Below are 24303 nucleotides of genomic sequence, written 5' to 3' on the forward strand. Positions count from 1 at the left end.
TTTTTAAAAGATTTTGTATATATCAAATCCAGTAGATACTGAAAGATCCACGATAAACAGTATTGGGAACAACACAACGGAGTGCTTCTTCTACCTTATTCATTAGGAAAGTCATGTTCACATGGATATGTCAATTACCCTAACCAGGGATCAACCAGATCAGACAGTGCCGTAATGTCTCTGATGAATCTAGAGCTTGGACTCTAGGACGTAGAGTTGATGGCTACTCATGGGAACTGGCAGCACTTCCTTGCATAAGGATTTATCTTCTAATTAATGTGTGCTGAGGGCAAAACTTGATGTATGACTGTACTAAAGGCCAGCCAGTGCTAATTGTAGTCACATCCAGTTATGTTAAACAGATCACATTAGCGGAAACAAAACAGGTCAACGGAAAGGAACTCGTACGCTCCTGCCAACAGGACTGATACCTCATTTGTTTAATTAGAACAAAGATACATGCCTCTCATATTATTGACACGTTCTGGAGGGACTATTAGCGTAATGTATGGATGTCTAGTATGTGTCTGCAATGCATAAGGAACATTGAGCGTCACTGGGTATAGCGACATCTAAAAAAAACAATAACAATAGACTTTTTCCTGAAACAGAAAAAACTGTCCGGCACTTCCATAATAAGAAATAGGTGTGTACAGGTGCTTACTAGGAGCAGTTACCTCCATATACAACTTACAAACAAAGCAGCACTCTGTAACGCTAAGTATGCGAACATGAAATATATGAAATTTGAATAGCATTACTGCTGTAGAAAATAGAAATAAATGAGAAATCTTAGCGCATAAATTGGCCAATTCATGTGTACCTGGTAGCCACTTTAAGGCGTTTCTCTTATTATCCCACACACAAGCAGACATATGTTTCTTAGAGAGGAGTTCACATTGATAGGGTCCTGGTATTTTGAGAAACGCCTTAACATGGCTACCAGATATACATGAATTGGCCAATTTGTGCGCTAAGATTTCTCATTTATTTCTATTTTCCACAGCAGTAATGCTATTCAAATTTCATATATTTCATGTTCGCATACTTAGCGTTACAGTTTGCTGCTTTGTTTGTTATTTGACATAGACTTTTTTCTGTCACTGCAATATATACATTTAGGCTGTGTGCCCACGATGCGTTTTTTAAGCTTTTTTGCAGCTGCGGAAACGCTTAAAAAACGCATGGTAGAAGGCCTGCCATGTTCCCCAATGATAATCCACATGTGCTGTGCACACGCTGCGGAAATTTACGCTGCGGATTATCATTGCGGTAAAAATGTGCGGATGGTACCCATGTCTAGAGAAGAGGAGACTCTCCTCTGGACCTGGGTACCATAGAACCTGTAAAAAAAAGAATAAAATAAAAATAAATATTATACTTACCATCTGGCCGCCAACGGTGCGCTCCTCCTCGCATGCCGGCAGTTCGCGATGGACTGAAGGACATGCGCTGACGTCATAGTCATGTGACGGGTCACGTGACGCTGACGTCGGCAGGTCCTTCAGTGTACCGCTGCCGGCAAGGGAGAACGGAGCGAAGCAAGACACCGGGGGCCATCAGAGGGTAAGTATAGATTTATTTTTTTATTTTTTGACATTCTCTCAGGTCACACTATATAAATCCATGCTGTTTGCATGGATTTATATAGTGTGACCAAGTTGTCAAGCACTTTCCAAGTGATGCTAAAATCGCTTGGAAAGCGCTTGTCAACCTGCATGCGGAAATGCAAGTGAAGAACGCTTCACATCCGCTTGTCCCTGGCAGGAAAAACGCATGTACAATCTGCCAGGGAGATGCAGAAATGCTCAGGAAAAACCCGGAGCATTTCTGCATCGTGGGCACATAGCCTTAGAGAGATTTTAGAGCATGATCTACAATGATGTGGATCTCTTCTTGTCAGTGAATGAGAACTTCTGTGTTTTCTTATGAAAACTGCAACAAACATTTGCAATGTCTCTTATTGTTATGTGGAGTTGTGGAACAGGGAGGGGTCATTGGTTGCCTTTTAGGCACTCATCTCTCAATGTTCACAAGGGTCAATTTCATAAAGCCAAATAACCTTTCAGAATATATTGGTTTGTGGGAAGAAACCAAATTTCCCCAAGGAAACCCGTGCAAACATGAGAAAATTTGCAAAATCCATTCAGGTGTAGAAACCAATACATTAAGGTGTCTATGCCAGAATTCTACTGCAAAACACCTTACAATGTTGTAATTTTTTTGCATAACGAGAAGTTGCGCAAACATTTTGCCAGTTTTAGCGATTTTACGCCAGCCCAAGCCAGTTTCATTAAAATGGGCAGAGCTTTGTGGGCAGGGTTGTGTCTCATTACATGTCTCATTCATTTAGTGGTGTAAATTTAATCAGAAAGGTATTCCAGTCCTCGACTGGAGTAACATTTCTTGCTGAAGTGGGCAGACCTTGTAAGATGCCTAATTCATTAAGTGGTGTTCAACACTAGATGAATTAGGCACATCTTACTCCTACACACAATGCCAGTCTTAATAAGTCAGGCCCATACTACTTTGTAAGATTCAATCCAGGAACCGAGTGCTGCATGGTAACGATCCAAAGTACTTAACTCTATACATGTGTTGGAAGCATAGTGGCTAATACTACTCACAAGCTGAAGGTTTGTAACCAGTGTAGACAATCCTCCGAAAGCTAGACATTCAGGCTTGGACTGGCCCACAGGGGAATTGGTGAATCCCCCGCTGGGCCCCTGTGCAGGAGTAAGCCACTTACCCCTAAACATGAGCAGTAATTGGTATAATACATTTGATTCACTATGTGCAGACAAGCAGCATCTCATCAGTCATTCAACAGGTTACACTTATATTAATTTATGATTAAGGGTAATGTAATATTTCTATGTAACTGAACGGTCAGGCCTTAGAGTAAATGTTACTAGTGGGCCCTTGCCACCCAAGCCCAACACTGTAGAGATTGACAGCACAGATCAATTCCCTGGCCTAACTCTTTGGCACAATGTTGCAGTGTGAGTAAAATGTTTTAGACTCAAATTCTAATTGTACAGGTTATGGATGATTTCCTAGACTGGATAATATTGTAGCAAACTTTCAGATGTCATAAGTTATCACTATTCACTGACCCAAATGATTAATATAACATATGTCTATGATATGGTAAAACAGATGGAAATTATTAATATACAGTACATGTAAAGAAAAGTTTGTACCTCATTAAAAAGACACATCATCTTCATGAAAGATCCTGTATCCCGCTCTTCCCCTGTTATACTTTCTATCTGAGGCTCAGATTTTCTTAGAAAAGAATCTAAGCTTTTTAACGTAGCTGTCGTCTAAAATAAAGGAAATGTGTAATGAATAGTGATAATATTTCATAACGACCAACTATTCCTAAAAGAGTTTTCCAAAATATAGATTTTTTTACTTCTCAGACTTGCCAGGGTTGAAAATAACAAACTGAACGCTGCTCACCCTCTGCTGTTCTGGTGCTATCTCTGACACACTATAGCGGTGATATCACAAATACAGTACAGGTGACCGCTATACCCATTCATTACATTCATCAGTGATGACCAAGGTAGTTGACATGACACTGCTGATCCCAGTGATTGGCAGCAGTGGTCACGTGCATTGTAGTCACAATGTCTTGATTGCAGCCGGTCAACAAAGACCGGGGGCAGCGGAGACCCAGCTCTGGAGCAGCAGCAGATGATTAACGTTCAATTTTGTTATTTTTAAGCTTGGCATGACTGGAGAGTAGAAAAAAATATTCTTGGAAAACCATTTTAAGCATAAATATTCAATAAGAAGTGATTGTAAACAGGTTTTCCATACCTTTCAGCATTATCCTGGTGTATAAAGGTACAATACAGATAATTTTGTTCAACTAACTCTTTTTGAAGAGATTTTTGCTTACACCTTTTACATTTACATAAAAGAGATTTTAACCAACTGTGTCTGATCTAAACTTTGCTTGGCTAGTAGATCTGATGACAGCAGGGGTTACATTTGCAAGTAACTAATATGCCTGTATGCATTCGAAATTTATTTGCAGCTCTTATACGAAATGTTGGCATTCTGTTGTGCTAATGGCACGATAATCACAGATTTAACATTTGGTCACCGCAATATCTGCACTACAATAGATACAACAGACCAGATGGGACCCTGCAATAAAACCTCAACAGGGTAGACATCACACAAGATGTCTATTGGAAAATCTTGGCTTACGCATACACTAACAAACCCAAAACTCCTGTTTGTCGTAACCTGACAAGGTTCCACCATAAATCACTGATGCAAAGCGTGTTTCCATTTTTCCCTTGTTATGTTTCCTTGCATTTAAGCATTAACTGTCTAAATCCACTCCCTAATCGTCTTGTTCTGATGTCAACAATGCCCACCGTGTAGCCAGCATGATAATATTCCAAACGGGTATCTTCCTAAATTGCAACTACAAGCTCTGCTTCTTGTAAGTAAATGTTAAAGCCATATCCTAATATACACAAATGTACAGATGTGTGATGTCATTTGTATGGTCTAGTCTGTTAAAGAGAATCTGTCACCAGGTTTTTGCCACCTAACCTGAGAGCAGCATAGTGTATAGACAGTGATACTGATTCTGGGAATGTGTCACTTACTGGGCTGCTTGCTGTAGTCTTCATAAAGTCACTATTTTATCAGCAGGAGATTATCACTAGAGGACTATTAAACCTACTGTCATATTCATGAGCTCTGTATAACCCCGCCCCCATCACTGATTGGCAGCTCTCTGCCTACGTGTAGTGCACACAGAAAGCTGTCAATCTGTGGTGTGAGCGGGGTTATACAGAGCTCAACATTCAGAGAAAAGGTAGATCTCAAACAGATAAAACCTGTAATTTTATTACAACTACAGTAAGCAGCCCAGTAAGTGATACAGTGCTGAAATCAGGGTCTCTGCCCCTACATCATGCTGGTCTAAGATGGGGCAGCAAAAACCTGGTGACAAATTTCTTTTAAGACTGCCACAATAAACCAGGAAAAGCAACTTACCTGTTCTATGAGGTACTTTGTAAAGGTCCACATCCACTGAAGGGCATATGCACTGAGAACCTGCTTGATTGGCCGAAAATCTATTTGAATCCATCTGTATTGCTGAAGATCTTGGAGTCTTTGAATGCTGTCTCTGGCCTCCTGACATTAAGAAAATAGCATTCCATTATATTTTGGTAATAACCGCAAAAATGTCTTTGGAAAATATAACTAAAACATATCCTGAATATTATAGGGTATTACAGGGTACACAGAGGACAGGGAATCTCATTAATCATGGGCACTTTCTTAGCTCTGACGATCAACTGGAATCATGGTAAAGAGGAAGTTTGAAGCTAACACATTCCAAATCAAGAGTCAATAACTAAATCAACCCTTTCATGAGGTATATATCAACTATATAGCAAGCAAATAGCTACATGTTAGCTAAAAATTAGCTATAGCTAAGAAATATAAAATGCAAAAACAACTAACCTTGTATGAAGAGATTTCCGAGTCAAAGTCTTCCAACAATGGTCCATCAATCTCTTCTGTAACTGTAGGCAAAATGAAAGCTCTCTCTGCTGCTATTAATGGACTGTTGTGAGACTTCATATCAGTAGAATTGTCACTAAATAAGAAAAGGGAAATAGTATTTAGAAGTCACTTATAACAGATTGCTCAAATTGGTTAGTAAAGTGACTGGCACAGTTTGGAAGGTACTGTACCTGTCATTACTAAGGTATAGTACTGTAGGTAGCACTTTTTGGACATTACTGTAGTGGCACTGTTATGGGGTTATTGTTTTTGGATCACTGCAACTGGAATATTAATTAATACACATGCCATTGGCTATGAACCTTTTAAAAAGAGGTAGGCAATTTAATTAATTTAACAAGTAGTTGACATGAAGATCCTGTCGCCACCTAAAAATTAATCGCCATGTACTTTGTTATTTGTTGTGTCTGAACATGTAGAGCTTCTACAGTTCATGGCTGCACATACACAGCTCCTGAGACTCTCGCTCCTGTGATAAAACAAGCAGTGAAATGCATTCCCTCACACAAATGAACATCTGAGAGTCCATGCCATGTCATAAGTATACTCACTTATGCTTTCTATCCTAGGCAGGAGCTGTGTATGTGAGTCCATGAGCAGCTACTGTTCAACATGGTCAGATACAGCAAATAAGACAGTAAATTGCAGAGGCACATTTATAAGATTATTTCAGCATAGAAACAATTTTTAAACAATTCCAATTATGCAAGCTTATCAACTTATTCATATTTCAAGATTTATTCATTAAAATGTACTTTGTTCATGGGACAATCTCTAAATTCTGCAGCAGTTGCAATATGTATTATAAGGAAAAAATACCCCATAATAAAAATGGTGAAGAATATTCTAAGTCTCTGAAGAGTTTGGGATCTGTAAAGGCCTTATATTTTTTGATTCACTAATCTCCTTCATGGCAAATGCCACCTAACAGTATAGTGGATTAATCATTATTCCATATATACATTTTTTGTAAAGCCTTTTGGATTAATCATACTATAAATACTTTAATCATACTATAAATACTTGAGTTAGTTTACTGAAATTCAATATTACACTGTAAAGCAAACATTTACTATGTCTTCTGAAATCAAATTTTAATATTATATTAAGGAGAAGTTACAATTCATAAACAGAAAAGGAATTAGTTACTTACTCATTCCCTAATGGCATCTCATTCTCAGCATGTTCTTGATTTGGTAATGTTTTTACCATTTGCTTTCCATGAAGGAAATCTTGAAATTCTGCTTGGACATCTTTCTTCCATAAATAGGCATATCTGTTTAAATCCTCAAGGAATGCCTATAAAATAAAAGTTAGAATAGGTAATTACATTTTTCGTGTAGCATACCTCTGGAATACGATCATTCAGTAAAGAATTGTGACATTGAGGACACCAGTTGGCAAGATTGCAGGGGCATGATTTATGTCTAATAGATTTTATTGTTCAAATGTATTAAGGGTCTAAACCAAGGGTCTCAAACACGCGGCCTGAGGGCCGCATGCGGCACCTAGGGCTGCTGAATGCGGCCCGCAGGCACCGGAGCCCCCGTAATGATTGAGGCCTGGTCCTGTGGGCCGCCGAAGTCAGTGATTCTTTTCAATTGAATGTTCTACAAGTTAGGGATCAGCATGGGCCATTACTACAAGATGGGGACCAGGATAGGCACAATAATACAAGATGGTGACCGGGATGAGGCATTACTAAAAGATGGGGACCAGGATGGGCACATTACTACAAGATGGGGACCAAGATGGGCACATTATTACAAGATGGGGACAGAGATGGGCATATTACTACAAGATGGGGACCAGGATGGGTACATTACTACAGGATAGGGACCAGCATGGGTACATTACTACAAGATGAGGACAAGGATGGGCACATTACTACAAGATGGGGACTGGGATGGCCACATTACTACAAGATGGGAACCAGAATGGGCACATTACTACAAGATGGAGACCAGGATGAGCCATTACTAAAAGATGGGGATGAGCCATTACTACAAGATGGGGACCAGGATGAGCCATTACTACAAGATGGAGACCAGGATGAGCCATTACTAAAAGATGGGGACCGGGATGGGAACATTACTACAAGATGGAGACCAGGATGAGCCATTACTAAAAGATGGGGACCAGGATGAGCCATTACTACAAGATAGGGACCGGGATGAGCACATTACTACAAGATGGGGACCCGGATGGGCACATTACTACAAGATAGGGACCGGGATGAGCACATTACTACAAGATGGGGACCCGGATGGGCACATTACTACAAGATGGAGACCCAGATGGGCACATTACTACAAGATGCGGACCGGGATGACGGGATGAGCACATTACTACAAGATGGGGACCGGGATGGGCACATTACTACAAGATGGGAACCGGGATGGGTACCTTACTACAAGATGGGGACCGGGATGGGCACCTTACTACAAGATGGGGACCAGGATGGGCACATTACTACAAGATGGGGACCAGGATGGGCACATTACTACAAGATGGGGATCGGGATGGGCACATTACTACAAGATGGGGACCAAGATGGAGGACATTACTAGAAGATGGGGACCAAGATTGAGGACATTACTACAAGATGCGGACAAGGATGGGGATATTACTAGAAGATGGGGATCCGAACGGGCACATTACTACAAGATGGGGACCAGGATGGGCACATTACTACAAGATGGAGACCAGGATGGGCACATTACCACGAGATGGGGAAACTAGTACAAAATGGGGACATTATTATATGACGTTGGTCAGAATAACTATATGGTGCCAATTGTAAGAAAAAAAATCACTGTATGTGGCCAATTAGGGGACACAAAAAGGAAATAAAAATTGTAAAACTGTAAACTTGTAAAAACTATAAAACTGTACCATAGCCCATAAAATGAATGCCATGTAAAAGAATAAAATAAAAAAGCCAACAATGTTAAAAATATGATCCAATAGGTGTATAGAAAAAACAATATGGTATCATTAAAAATTTCATATCATCCTGCAAAGAATGCGGCCCTTCAAATTCACATTTTTTCTATATGCGGCCCATATACTTAGCAGAGTTTGATACCCCTGGTCTAAATGATGGTGTGAGAAGGACAATGTGGAAGGCAAACTATTAAAAATATTCTGTGTAGTATAATAAAGCGATTGCATAATTTGGAACCCTCCATAGTTTCATATACAACATTTTAAACAGCATTTTAGGATGTAAGCAATAGGTGATAAGTACGACTCATTTTTCTATTTTTATACATGCATCTTTTTATACATCCTTAGAAAAAAAAGAAGTCATCTTTATAAAAGCACTGCTGTGATTTTTTCCATCCCTGAATAACCCACATGATTTTATACATGCTGCACTTAATTCCATGTTATTCAGCCTTAGTTTCTCTTCAGACTCTATGTTGATTCCCAGATTTCACCAGGCATTTTATTACTTGATGTTCTTCAATAAATCCCATGATGCATCAGCATCAGCTGGGCTAGTACCATCTCTGCCTGGTGTGGTAAATAAGTTAAAACATTTGAAGTATATAATTTGTAACATCCCTGGCGGCGTGCTTGCATGGCTTACCATCTTCCATCATGCAAGACCGCAATCTTACCTTTCAGGCCAGGCTGCACACTTTGCTTCAGTACCTGCTGTTTGTATGTCTCTTGTCTGCTGGCTTAGGGCGTCGGCGCTGTTGCTTTCTGATTCTTAAAGCTACAGTGTGTGCAGTCCTAATGCGTCCACAGCCTATTGCTGTGAGTCACTGGATACTTAAACCCCCTCCACCCAGCAGGAGGTGCCTGTGCAACACTTTCTTACAGTGTGTTCTGTGCAACTGTGAGTTGCCAGGTCCTGTCCTGACTCTAGTCTGTTTCCGCCAACCTGGGGGCTGAGTACCCAGGGCCACTACCTGTACCTGTGACTTCTAGTCAGTTTCTGCCACCCTGGGGGCTGAGTTCCCAGGCTCGTTCCTGTATCTTGTTCCTGGTTCAGATCCTGTCTGAACAGTGTCCTAGTCTGTTACTTGTTTGTCTCTATGTCTGTATCTTCCCTTTTTCCTGCAGTATCTGAACCTGCACCTAACTCCAACTCGTTGTCTCTGTACTTCTCTTTGTGAGTTTTGTGTCCACTCGCTACTTCATTGAAAGTACCTTGTGTGTATCTGGTTCTGCTCGTTCTGTTTCCCTACCTCTGTATCTAACTCCTGTGTTCCAGCTATCTTCTTGTGTTTTCCAGTCTGTTCCATGTGAACAGAGCCCTGTCCTGTCTACCGCATCTGGGGGTTTTGCTTTGCTCGGCTTGCTCACCGCACCTGCGGTTTTGCTCTGCTTTGCTTGTTCACCGCATCTGCGGGTTTTGCTCTGCTTTGCTAGTTCACCTTATCTGCGATTTTGCTCTGCTTTGCTTGTTCTCCGCATCTGCGGTTTTGCTCTGCTTTGCTTGTTCACTGCATCTGCGGGTTTTGCTCTGCTTTGCTTGTTCACCGCATCTGCAGTTTTGCTCTGCTTTGCTTGTTCACCGCATCTGCGGTTTTGCTCTGCTTTGCTTGTTCACCGCATCTGCGGGTTTTGCTCTGCTTTGCTTGTTCACCGCATCTGCGGTTTTGCTCTGCTTTGCTTGTTCACCGCATCTGTGGGTTTTGCTCTGCTTTGCTTGTTCACCGCATCTGCGGGTTTTGCTCCGCTCTGCTTGTCTACCGCACCTGCGCTCTGTTCCTGTATCCCAGTCTGTACCGGTCCCTATCCTGCCTACATTCCAACTTGCCAGTACCCACCTGTTTGCATGTCAGCCGTGCCTGCCTGTGCCCACCTGTCTGCATGCCAGCCATGCCTGCCTGTGCCCACCTGTCTGCATACCAGCTGTGCCTGTCAATATCCACCTGTCTGCATACCAGCCGTGCCTGCCAGTACCCACCAGTCAATATGCCAGTTTAACCTGCCTGTTCCTGCATTCCCCAGTGTGGGTCAACAGCTGTGACCGGGGTCTGACCTGGAGTAGCACCTGGTCCCTCTGCTCGGTTCCTCCCTGGTTCACGGAGTCGACTGAGCCACCGTGTGACCTTGGTCGGATCGGGTTGATACTTAGTTACGCCCCTCCAGGCACTCCTCAGTTCATGATACAGTGGGATCACTAATCACGCTCACGCTAGTCTGCCCGGGAGTGTGCGTAACATAATTACAAGGCTGAACTGTGATTTGTGAATTATGTGACAGGAGCTGTGCAGTCATAATCAGTAACTGTGACAGGAGTTTCTTTCCCTCTATGTGGAAGAACTTTAGTGGTACTGTCCATGTAATTTCATCATACAGGAAGTTTTTGTGATTGACATGATAACCCCCTTAAGATAAAATAATGACATTTAATTTCCAGGGGATCACCATTAAATCACCTAATTTAAGAGAAGGAATTGATTAATTTTCTGATAAAATGGAGAACCTAAATAAGACATTACTAGCTGTATTATATTATATTAGTGCACTAGTTACATCATGAATACTAAACAAATCAGTTGAGTGCTACTTTAATTCTTATCATCTTGCCTTTAAGAATTCAATCTCAAATTTTCCACTAATTTCATTTCTCTCAAGCAGTCTTCTATAATACATTTTCCTCACTTCCTGATTCTAAAGACACTAGTTACTAATCTTTCTGCTCATCAACTTGTCTCCTATTTTAAAGATATTGGCATCTGACAAAAGATAATTTTACATTATACTATTAATAATATTTCAGATTCCTTAAATACTCTCTATTGTGCAAAGTTTAACCCTGTAAAAGAGAATGATTAAAATCATAGCTAAAGTTTGTTCTGATAACATAGTCAAACCGACAATACTCAATCTCTATGGATTTAACTAGCTTTCAGGTAGATGTTTTGAAAAGAAAAATACAAACTAAGTTGCAGTAAGTGGGGTGTATATAAGATTGTGAAATTTGTAGCAGATTATATTCTTGTTCAGATGTTACCGATTGACCGCACATTTTTTGTGATGATCTCTGCACCCATATTTTCTGCTACAAATTTTATGTTGTTTCTGCTGATGAAGGTCGGCAATCAAAATGCCCCAAGAGAATGTAAGATTGAGGTGCCACTCTTGAGAGTGTAAGAAAGTGTTTAGACTGCTACAGCAAGAAGGCATTAGGAAAAATACATTGTATAAAAGATGAAAAAAAGAAGCAATGATTGTGAAAAAGAGAATAATTGCCATAGTATGTTAACCCCTTCACAACCTTGCGATTTTCCGTTTTTGAGTTTTCGTTTTTAGCTCCCTGTCTTCCCAGAGCCATAACTTTTTTATTTTTCCGTCAATATGGCCATGTGAGGGCTTGTGTTTGCGGGATGAGTTGTACTTTTGAACGACACCATTTATTTTACCATATAGTGTACTGGAAAATGAGAAAAAAATTCAAAGTGTGATGAAATAGCAAAAAAAGTGCAATTCCACAATTGTTTTTTTTTACAATGTTCACTTAATGCTAAAACTTTTTTATTTAAGTAGTGAAAAAAAATGTAAAAATTTGTAAAAAAAAATGGCACCATTTTCCAAGACCCATAGCGTCTCCATTTTTTGGGATCTGGGGCTGGGTTTGGGCTTATTTTTTGAGCGCTGAGCTGACGTTTTTAATGATATCATTCTGGGGTAGATTCAATGTTTTGATCGCTTGTTATTGCATTTTATTGTAATGTTGCAGCGACCAAAAATTCTGGTGTTTTGATTTTTTTCTTGCTACGCCGTTTACCGATCGGGTTAATTTACTTTATATTTTGATATATCGGGAGATTATGAATGCAGCAATACCAAACGTGTATTTTTTTTTTATTGTTTTATTTTGACTGGGGCAAAAGTGGGGTGATTTGAATGTTTATATTTAAAAATATATATATACAGTATTTTATAAAACTTTTTTTTTTTACTTGCTTTTAGGAGGCTTGAAGCTGTGATCTTCATCTCCTATGAAATCATCATATTCTATGAATGCCAGCCATGGGCCAGCGTTCATAGGAGATCTGCAATGACAAGCACGAATGTCTTCTGCAGACCCTAAGCTCTCATAGAAACCCATCGGCGCCCTGCAATCATGTGACAGGGGCACCGATGGGCAGGTCTTATGGCGCGCTTCCAGCATGCTCGAGTTAAATCCCACTGTCAGTGATTGACAGCGGCATTTAACAAGTTAACAGCCCCTGTTTAGTGTTGAGCGAATTTGTTTGGCATTTCAAATTCGGGTTTGTGTTCGGGGTTCTGGCTTGTTCACGCCAAAAAATCGGCTCCATCCACGAACATCCCTGATTTGCCACGGTGTCATGCAGATAACATGGCAAATCAGGGATGTTTGTGGCCGGAGCCAATTTTTTGGCGCGAACAAGCCGGAACCCCGAGCACAAACCCGAATTTGAAATGCCGAACAAATTCGCTCAACACTACCCCAGTTAGAGGCATATAACAGCTGATTAAATCAGCTGTCATGTGCCAGGAAAGATGCGGGCTCAGCGCCAGAGCCCGCATAAAAGGGGGGGACGCGACTTTTGAGGTATCTATACGTCAAAAGTCGGGAAGGGTTTAAAATATTCAAAAAAAAATAATCTGGGTGTAATACTGGAAGAGGATGGAGAAAACACCAATCGATCAAATGCCTTCTTCTCTATTGTATTTACTACTGTATTTTTCTAAGAGATGCCATCCTGTAGTATCATAATGACAAAAAAAACAACTTATAAACCAGCATCAAGTAAGTTTGTGAGAGATCAGTCCAATCAAATTAATCTGATCAGCTGCCACAAGGAGATAAGCTTCTGACTGGACCTGGGTAAAGGTGTGGAAGTTTTATTTCTAGACTTTTCAAATGTTTAATTTATAGTGTCCCAAAAAAGGTTTGTACACAAAATGAGAATCATGGGACTAGAGGAAAATATCTGTAATGTAAATGTGTTAACAACCAACTCAATAATAGGTGGTTAATAAAAACCACAGGAAGGGTGATAACTTACAGATTGTTTGGGGTCCAACATATTGGACCAGCACCAATCTCAAGAACGGGACTGCTGAAAATAGCAGAATACCGCGCTCGGCTACATCTGGCAGTGACAATGAGTAGAGTGGTGGTGCTTAAAGTTATATGTGCTCCCTTCTAATGGGGCATTTTAAAACTCGATTCTTGGAACCGGTGGGGATCCCAGTGTAAACCCTTAGAAATTACCCACTTATCACCTATCCTGCGGGTAGGTAACAACTTGATAAGATGGAAATAAACCTTTTAATAAACACTCTAACTGGATTATGGTTATCAATGGGTTACCACAGGGGTTAGTATTGTGCGTGCTATTAAAGATAGGTGATAATGAGCTTGTTAATGCCCTACAGAGTAGAATTACAATATTTACAAATAATACTAAGCTCTGTAACGTAATAAAGATAGAGGCAGATAAGTTAATATAGATGGATCTGGGGAAGCTAGAGGTTTGGTGCAAGGAATGATAATTGAAGTTTAGTAAAGCAAATGGGTCAAGGATATAATACAAAAGAGCCAATACATCAAAGTGTTTCCAACAGTCTTCAGGCTTAACACTCTGAAAAGTTGCAAAACTTTTGCACAATGTGAAGTTCTATAAAAAGTGTTGCAACTTTTGAAATTTTAATGCCATCATTCATACACATTAATTACAAAATCTAGCAAAGCACTGTAGTTTCTTCTTTTTTAAATTAAAATACATATATTCTGATGCAATGTTATTGAAGAATCTATTGTCTGCTATCCAGTAGATGAAACACCTCAGAGGCAAGGAGAGAGGGGGAGAACCAAGGTGGAGGAAAGAAAGCATCAGTGTGTCATCCATGTGTCCATTTTTACCATCAGTGTGTCATCCATGTGTCCGTTTTTACCATCAGTGTGTCATCCGTGTATCTGTTTTTACCATCAGTGTGTCATCCATGTATCCGTTTTTACCATCAGTGTCATCCGTGTATCTGTTTTTACCATCAGTGTGTCATCCATGTGTCCGCTTTTACCATCAGTGTGTCATCCATGTGTCCGCTTTTACCATCAGTGTGTCATCCGTGTGCCCGTTTTTACCATAAGTGTGTTATCCATATGTCCGTTTTTACCATCAGTGTGTCATCCGTGTGTCCGTTTTTACCATCAGTGTGTCATCCGTGTATCTGTTTTTACCATCAGTGTGTCATCCATGTATCCGTTTTTACCATCAGTGTCATCCGTGTATCTGTTTTTACCATCAGTGTGTTATCCATATGTCCGTTTTTACCATCAGTGTGTCATCCATGTATCTGTTTTTACCATCAGTGTGTCATCCATGTATCAGTTTTTACCATCAGTGTGTCATCCGTATGTAAGTTTTTACCATCAGTGTGTTATCCGTATGTCCGTTTTTACCATCAGTGTGTCATCCATGTATCCGTTTTTACCATCAGTGTGTCATCCGTATGTAAGTTTTTACCATCAGTGTGTCATCCATGTATCCGTTTTTACCATCAGTGTGTCATCTGTGTGCCTGTTTTTACCATCAGTGTGTCATCCATGTATCCGTTTTTACCATCAGTGTCATCCGTGTATCTGTTTTTACCATCAGTGTGTCATCCATATGTCCGTTTTTACCATCAGTGTGTCATCCGTGTGTCCGTTTTTACCATCAGTGTGTCATCCATGTATCCGTTTTTACCATCAGTGTCATCCGTGTATCTGTTTTTACCATCAGTGTGTTATCCATATGTCCGTTTTTACCATCAGTGTGTCATCCATGTGTCCGTTTTTACCATCAGTGTCTCATCCGTGTATCTGTTTTTACCATCAGTGTGTCATCCATGTATCCGTTTTTACCATCAGTGTCATCCGTGTATCTGTTTTTACCATCAGTGTGTCATCCATGTATCCATTTTTGCCATCAGTGTGTCATCCATGTATCTGATTTTACCATCAGAGTGTCATCCATGTATCTGATTTTACCATCAGAGTGTCATCCATGTATCAGTTTTTACCATCAGTGTGTTATCCGTATGTCCGTTTTTACCATCAGTGTGTCATCCGTGTGTCCGTTTTTACCATCAGTGTGTCATCCGTGTATCTGTTTTTACCATCAGTGTGTCATCCGTGTATCTGTTTTTACCATCAGTGTGTTATCCATATGTCCGTTTTTACCATCAGTGTGTCATCCATGTATCTGTTTTTACCATCAGTGTGTCATCCATGTGTCCGCTTTTACCATCAGTGTGTCATCCATGTATCTGTTTTTACCATCAGTGTGTCATCCATGTATCCGTTTTTACCATCAGTGTCATCCGTGTATCTGTTTTTACCATCAGTGTGTCATCCATATGTCCGTTTTTACCATCAGTGTGTCATCCATGTATCTGTTTTTACCATCAGTGTGTCATCCATGTGTCCGCTTTTACCATCAGTGTGTCATCCATGTATCTGTTTTTACCATCAGTGTGTCATCCATGTGTCCGTTTTTACCATCAGTGTGTCATCCATGTATCCATTTTTGCCATCAGTGTGTCATCCATGTATCTGATTTTACCATCAGAGTGTCATCCATGTATCAGTTTTTACCATCAGTGTGTCATCCGTATGTAAGTTTTTACCATCAGTGTGTTATCCGTATGTCCGTTTTTACCATCAGTGTGTCATCCATGTATCCGTTTTTACCATCAGTGTGTCATCCGTATGTAAGTTTTTACCATCAGTGTGTCATCCATGTATCCGTTTTTACTATCAGTGTCATCCGTGTATCTGTTTTTACCATCAGTGTGTCATCCATATGTCCGCTTTTACCATCAGTGTGTCATCTGTGTGCCTGTTTTTACCATCAGTGTGTCATCCATGTATCCGTTTTTACCATCAGTGTGTCATCTGTGTGCCTGTTTTTACCATCAGTGTGTCATCCATGTGTCCGTTTTTACCATCAGTGTGTCATCCGTGTGTCTGTTTTTACCATCAGTGTGTCATCCATGTATCCGTTTTTACCATCAGTGTGTCATCCATGTGTCCGTTTTTACCATCAGTGTCATCCGTGTATCTGTTCTTACCATCAGTGTGTCATCCATATGTCCGCTTTTACCATCAGTGTGTCATCCGTATGTCCGTTTTTACCATCAGTGTCATCCGTGTATCTGTTCTTACCATCAGTGTGTTATCCATATGTCCGTTTTTACCATCAGTGTGTCATCCGTGTGTCCGTTTTTACCATCAGTGTGTCATCTGTGTGCCTGTTTTTACCATCAGTGTGTCATCCATGTGTCCGTTTTTACCATCAGTGTGTCATCCGTGTGTCTGTTTTTACCATCAGTGTGTCATCCATGTATCCGTTTTTACCATCAGTGTGTCATCTGTGTGCCTGTTTTTACCATCAGTGTGTCATCCATGTATCCGTTTTTACCATCAGTGTCATCCGTGTATCTGTTTTTACCATCAGTGTGTCATCCATATGTCCGTTTTTACCATCAGTGTGTCATCCGTGTGTCCGTTTTTACCATCAGTGTGTCATCCATGTATCCGTTTTTACCATCAGTGTCATCCGTGTATCTGTTTTTACCATCAGTGTGTTATCCATATGTCCGTTTTTACCATCAGTGTGTCATCCATGTGTCCGTTTTTACCATCAGTGTCTCATCCGTGTATCTGTTTTTACCATCAGTGTGTCATCCATGTATCCGTTTTTACCATCAGTGTCATCCGTGTATCTGTTTTTACCATCAGTGTGTCATCCATGTATCCATTTTTGCCATCAGTGTGTCATCCATGTATCTGATTTTACCATCAGAGTGTCATCCATGTATCTGATTTTACCATCAGAGTGTCATCCATGTATCAGTTTTTACCATCAGTGTGTTATCCGTATGTCCGTTTTTACCATCAGTGTGTCATCCGTGTGTCCGTTTTTACCATCAGTGTGTCATCCGTGTATCTGTTTTTACCATCAGTGTGTCATCCGTGTATCTGTTTTTACCATCAGTGTGTTATCCATATGTCCGTTTTTACCATCAGTGTGTCATCCATGTATCTGTTTTTACCATCAGTGTGTCATCCATGTGTCCGCTTTTACCATCAGTGTGTCATCCATGTATCTGTTTTTACCATCAGTGTGTCATCCATGTATCCGTTTTTACCATCAGTGTCATCCGTGTATCTGTTTTTACCATCAGTGTGTCATCCATATGTCCGTTTTTACCATCAGTGTGTCATCCATGTATCTGTTTTTACCATCAGTGTGTCATCCATGTGTCCGCTTTTACCATCAGTGTGTCATCCATGTATCTGTTTTTACCATCAGTGTGTCATCCATGTGTCCGTTTTTACCATCAGTGTGTCATCCATGTATCCATTTTTGCCATCAGTGTGTCATCCATGTATCTGATTTTACCATCAGAGTGTCATCCATGTATCAGTTTTTACCATCAGTGTGTCATCCGTATGTAAGTTTTTACCATCAGTGTGTTATCCGTATGTCCGTTTTTACCATCAGTGTGTCATCCATGTATCCGTTTTTACCATCAGTGTGTCATCCGTATGTAAGTTTTTACCATCAGTGTGTCATCCATGTATCCGTTTTTACTATCAGTGTCATCCGTGTATCTGTTTTTACCATCAGTGTGTCATCCATATGTCCGCTTTTACCATCAGTGTGTCATCTGTGTGCCTGTTTTTACCATCAGTGTGTCATCCATGTATCCGTTTTTACCATCAGTGTGTCATCTGTGTGCCTGTTTTTACCATCAGTGTGTCATCCATGTGTCCGTTTTTACCATCAGTGTGTCATCCGTGTGTCTGTTTTTACCATCAGTGTGTCATCCATGTATCCGTTTTTACCATCAGTGTGTCATCCATGTGTCCGTTTTTACCATCAGTGTCATCCGTGTATCTGTTCTTACCATCAGTGTGTCATCCATATGTCCGCTTTTACCATCAGTGTGTCATCCGTATGTCCGTTTTTACCATCAGTGTCATCCGTGTATCTGTTCTTACCATCAGTGTGTTATCCATATGTCCGTTTTTACCATCAGTGTGTCATCCGTGTGTCCGTTTTTACCATCAGTGTGTCATCTGTGTGCCTGTTTTTACCATCAGTGTGTCATCCATGTGTCCGTTTTTACCATCAGTGTGTCATCCGTGTGTCTGTTTTTACCATCAGTGTGTCATCCATGTATCCGTTTTTACCATCATTGTCATCCGTGTATCTGTTTTTACCATCAGTGTGTCATCCATATGTCCGCTTTTACCATCAGTGTGTCATCCGTATGTCCGTTTTTACCATCAGTGTCATCCGTGTATCTGTTCTTACCATCAGTGTGTTATCCATATGTCCGTTTTTACCATCAGTGTGTCATCCGTGTGTCCGTTTTTACCATCAGTGTGTCATCTGTGTGCCTGTTTTTACCATCAGTGTGTCATCCATGTGTCCGTTTTTACCATCAGTGTGTCATCCGTGTGTCTGTTTTTACCATCAGTGTGTCATCCATGTATCCGTTTTTACCATCAGTGTCATCCGTGTATCTGTTTTTACCATCAGTGTGTCATCCATATGTCCGCTTTTACCATCAGTGTGTCATCCGTATGTCCGTTTTTACCATCAGTGTCATCCGTGTATCTGTTCTTACCATCAGTGTGTTATCCATATGTCCGTTTTTACCATCAGTGTGTCATCCGTGTGTCCGTTTTTACCATCAGTGTGTCATCCATGTATCCGTTTTTACCATCAGTGTCATCCGTGTATCTGTTTTTACCATCAGTGTGTTATCCATATGTCCGTTTTTACCATCAGTGTGTCATCCATGTGTCCGTTTTTACCATCAGTGTGTCATCCGTGTATCTGTTTTTACCATCAGTGTGTCATCCATGTATCCGTTTTTACCATCAGTGTCATCCGTGTATCTGTTTTTACCATCAGTGTGTCATCCGTGTGTCCGTTTTTACCATCAGTGTCATCCGTGTATCTGTTTTTACCATCAGTGTGTCATCCATGTATCTGATTTTACCATCAGTGTGTCATCCATGTATCCGTTTTTACCATCAGTGTCATCCGTGTATCTGTTTTTACCATCAGTGTGTTATCCATATGTCCGTTTTTACCATCAGTGTGTCATCCATGTATCTGATTTTACCATCAGAGTGTCATCCATGTATCTGATTTTACCATCAGAGTGTCATCCATGTATCAGTTTTTACCATCAGTGTGTCATCCATGTATCCGATTTTACCATCAGTGTGTCATCCGTATGTCCGTTTTTACCATCAGTGTGTCATCCATGTATCCGTTTTTACCATCAGTGTGTCATCCGTGTGTCCGTTTTTACCATCAGTGTGTCATCCGTGTGTCCGTTTTTACCATCAGTGTGTCATCCGTGTGTCCGTTTTTACCATCAGTGTGTCATCCGTGTGTCCGTTTTTACCATCAGTGTGTCATCCATGTATCCGTTTTTACCATCAGTGTGTCATCCGTGTGTCCGTTTTTACCATCAGTGTGTCATCCATGTGTCCGTTTTTACCATCAGTGTGTCATCCGTATGTCCATTTTTAACATCAGTGTGTCATCCGTGTGCCCGTTTTTACCATCAGTGTGTCATCCGTGTGCCCGTTTTTACCATCAGTGTGTCATCCATGTATCTGTTTTTACCATCAGTGTGTCATCCGTGTGTCCGTTTTTACCATCAGTGTGTTATCCGTATGTCCATTTTTACCATCAGTGTGTCATCCATGTATCTGTTTTTACCATCAGTGTGTCATCCATGTATCTGTTTTTACAATCAGTGTGTCATCCATGTGTCCGTTTTTACCATCAGTGTGTCATCCTTGTGCCGGTTTTTACCATCAATGTGTCATCCATGTATCCGTTTTTACCATTAGTATGTCATCCATGTATCTGTTTTTACCATCAGTGTGTCATCCATGTATCTGTTTTTACAATCAGTGTGTCATCCATGTATCTGTTTTTACAATCAGTGTGTCATCCATGTGTCCGTTTTTACCATCAGTGTGTCATCCGTGTGCCCGTTTTTACCATCAATGTGTCATCCATGTATCCGTTTTTACCATCAGTGTGTCATCCATGTGTCCGTTTTTACCATCAGTGTGTTATCCGTATGTCCATTTTTACCATCAGTGTGTCATCCATGTATCTGTTTTTACCATCAGTGTGTCATCCGTGTGCCCGTTTTTACCATCAATGTGTCATCCATGTATCCGTTTTTACCATTAGTATGTCATCCATGTATCCGTTTTTACCATCAGTGTGTCATCCATGTATCCGTTTTTACCATCAGTGTGTCATCCGGGTGTCAGTTTTCACCATCAGTGTGTCATTCATGTGTCTGTTTTTACCATCAGTGTGCCATCCTTGTATCCGTTTTTACCATCAGTGTGTCATCCATGTATCCGTTTTTACCATCAGTGTGTCATCCATGTGTCCGTTTTTACCATCAATGTGTTATCCGTATGTCCGTTTTTATCATCAGTGTGCCAGTTTTTACCATCAGTGTGTCATCCGTGTGTCCGTTTTTACCATCAGTGTGTCATCCGTGTGTCCGTTTTTGCCATCAGTGTGTCATTCATATGTCTGTTTTTACCATCAGTGTGTCATCCATGTGTCTGTTTTTACCATCAGTGTGTCATCCGTGTGTCTGTTTTTACCATCAGTGTGTCATCCGTGTGTCCGTTTTTACCATCAGTGTGTCAACCGTGTGTCCGTTTTTACCATCAGTGTGTCATCTGTGTGTCTGTTTTTACCATCAGTGTGTCATCCGTGAGTCTGTTTTTACCATCAGTATGTCATCCATGTATCCGTTTTTACCATCAGTGTGTCATTTGTGTGTCAGTTTTTACCATCAGTGTGTCATCCGTGTATCGGTTTTTACCATCAGTGTGTCATCCATGTATCCGTTTTTACCATCAGTGTCATCCGTGTATCTGTTTTTACCATCAGTGTGTTATCCATATGTCCGTTTTTACCATCAGTGTGTCATCCATGTATCTGTTTTTACCATCAGTGTGTCATCCATGTATCAGTTTTTACCATCAGTGTGTCATCCGTATGTAAGTTTTTACCATCAGTGTGTTATCCGTATGTCCGTTTTTACCATCAGTGTGTCATCCATGTATCCGTTTTTACCATCAGTGTGTCATCCGTATGTAAGTTTTTACCATCAGTGTGTCATCCATGTATCCGTTTTTACCATCAGTGTGTCATCTGTGTGCCTGTTTTTACCATCAGTGTGTCATCCATGTATCCGTTTTTACCATCAGTGTCATCCGTGTATCTGTTTTTACCATCAGTGTGTCATCCATATGTCCGTTTTTACCATCAGTGTGTCATACGTGTGTCCGTTTTTACCATCAGTGTGTCATCCATGTATCCGTTTTTACCATCAGTGTCATCCGTGTATCTGTTTTTACCATCAGTGTGTTATCCATATGTCCGTTTTTACCATCAGTGTGTCATCCATGTGTCCGTTTTTACCATCAGTGTCTCATCCGTGTATCTGTTTTTACCATCAGTGTGTCATCCATGTATCCGTTTTTACCATCAGTGTCATCCGTGTATCTGTTTTTACCATCAGTGTGTTATCCATATGTCCGTTTTTACCATCAGTGTGTCATCCGTGTGTCCGTTTTTACCATCAGTGTGTCATCCATGTATCTGATTTTACCATCAGAGTGTCATCCATGTATCAGTTTTTACCATCAGTGTGTTATCCGTATGTCCGTTTTTACCATCAGTGTCATCCGTGTATCTGTTTTTACCATCAGTGTGTCATCCGTGTATCTGTTTTTACCATCAGTGTGTTATCCATATGTCCGTTTTTACCATCAGTGTGTCATCCATGTGTCCGCTTTTACCATCAGTGTGTCATCCATGTATCTGTTTTTACCATCAGTGTGTCATCCATGTGTCCGTTTTTACCATCAGTGTGTCATCCATGTATCTGATTTTACCATCAGAGTGTCATCCATGTATCAGTTTTTACCATCAGTGTGTCATCCGTATGTAAGTTTTTACCATCAGTGTGTTATCCGTATGTCCGTTTTTACCATCAGTGTGTCATCCATGTATCCGTTTTTACCATCAGTGTGTCATCCGTATGTAAGTTTTTACCATCAGTGTGTCATCCATGTATCTGTTTTTACCATCAGTGTGTCATCCATGTGTCCGCTTTTACCATCAGTGTGTCATCCATGTATCTGTTTTTACCATCAGTGTGTCATCCATGTATCTGTTTTTACCATCAGTGTGTCATCCATGTATCCGTTTTTACCATCAGTGTCATCCGTGTATCTGTTTTTACCATCAGTGTGTTATCCATATGTCCGTTTTTACCATCAGTGTGTCATCCATGTATCTGTTTTTACCATCAGTGTGTCATCCATGTGTCCGTTTTTGCCATCAGTGTGTCATCCATGTATCTGATTTTACCATCAGAGTGTCATCCATGTATCAGTTTTTACCATCAGTGTGTCATCCATGTGTCCGCTTTTACCATCAGTGTGTCATCCATGTATCTGTTTTTACCATCAGTGTGTCATCCATGTGTCCGTTTTTGCCATCAGTGTGTCATCCATGTATCTGATTTTACCATCAGAGTGTCATCCATGTATCAGTTTTTACCATCAGTGTGTCATCCGTATGTAAGTTTTTACCATCAGTGTGTTATCCGTATGTCCGTTTTTACCATCAGTGTGTCATCCATGTATCCGTTTTTACCATCAGTGTGTCATCCGTATGTAAGTTTTTACCATCAGTGTGTCATCCATGTATCCGTTTTTACCATCAGTGTGTCATCCGTATGTAAGTTTTTACCATCAGTGTGTCATCCATGTATCCGTTTTTACTATCAGTGTCATCCGTGTATCTGTTTTTACCATCAGTGTGTCATCCATATGTCCGCTTTTACCATCAGTGTGTCATCTGTGTGCCTGTTTTTACCATCAGTGTGTCATCCATGTATCCGTTTTTACCATCAGTGTGTCATCTGTGTGCCTGTTTTTACCATCAGTGTGTCATCCATGTGTCCGTTTTTACCATCAGTGTGTCATCCGTGTGTCTGTTTTTACCATCAGTGTGTCATCCATGTATCCGTTTTTACCATCAGTGTGTCATCCATGTGTCCGTTTTTACCATCAGTGTCATCCGTGTATCTGTTCTTACCATCAGTGTGTCATCCATATGTCCGCTTTTACCATCAGTGTGTCATCCGTATGTCCGTTTTTACCATCAGTGTCATCCGTGTATCTGTTCTTACCATCAGTGTGTTATCCATATGTCCGTTTTTACCATCAGTGTGTCATCCGTGTGTCCGTTTTTACCATCAGTGTGTCATCTGTGTGCCTGTTTTTACCATCAGTGTGTCATCCATGTGTCCGTTTTTACCATCAGTGTGTCATCCGTGTGTCTGTTTTTACCATCAGTGTGTCATCCATGTATCCGTTTTTACCATCAGTGTGTCATCTGTGTGCCTGTTTTTACCATCAGTGTGTCATCCATGTATCCGTTTTTACCATCAGTGTCATCCGTGTATCTGTTTTTACCATCAGTGTGTCATCCATATGTCCGTTTTTACCATCAGTGTGTCATCCGTGTGTCCGTTTTTACCATCAGTGTGTCATCCATGTATCCGTTTTTACCATCAGTGTCATCCGTGTATCTGTTTTTACCATCAGTGTGTTATCCATATGTCCGTTTTTACCATCAGTGTGTCATCCATGTGTCCGTTTTTACCATC

General features: G+C 40.6%; 1 protein-coding gene across 1 annotated transcript in view; it reads right to left on the reverse strand.

Annotated features, from left to right (window-relative positions):
• Positions 1–24303, reverse strand: part of LOC141213014 (uncharacterized) — a 903379-nt gene that overhangs the window by 688897 nt on the left and 190179 nt on the right. The window contains 4 exon segments of the mRNA XM_073665145.1: positions 3204–3326; positions 5029–5169; positions 5503–5638; positions 6719–6864. Coding sequence (XP_073521246.1) covers positions 3204–3326; positions 5029–5169; positions 5503–5638; positions 6719–6864 — 546 coding nt within the window.

This window comes from Phyllobates terribilis, unplaced genomic scaffold (genome assembly GCF_046119375.1).
Source record: "Phyllobates terribilis strain yellow unplaced genomic scaffold, ASM4611937v1 Scaffold_2__4_contigs__length_985480577, whole genome shotgun sequence".
NCBI classification, from domain to species: domain Eukaryota; kingdom Metazoa; phylum Chordata; class Amphibia; order Anura; family Dendrobatidae; genus Phyllobates; species Phyllobates terribilis.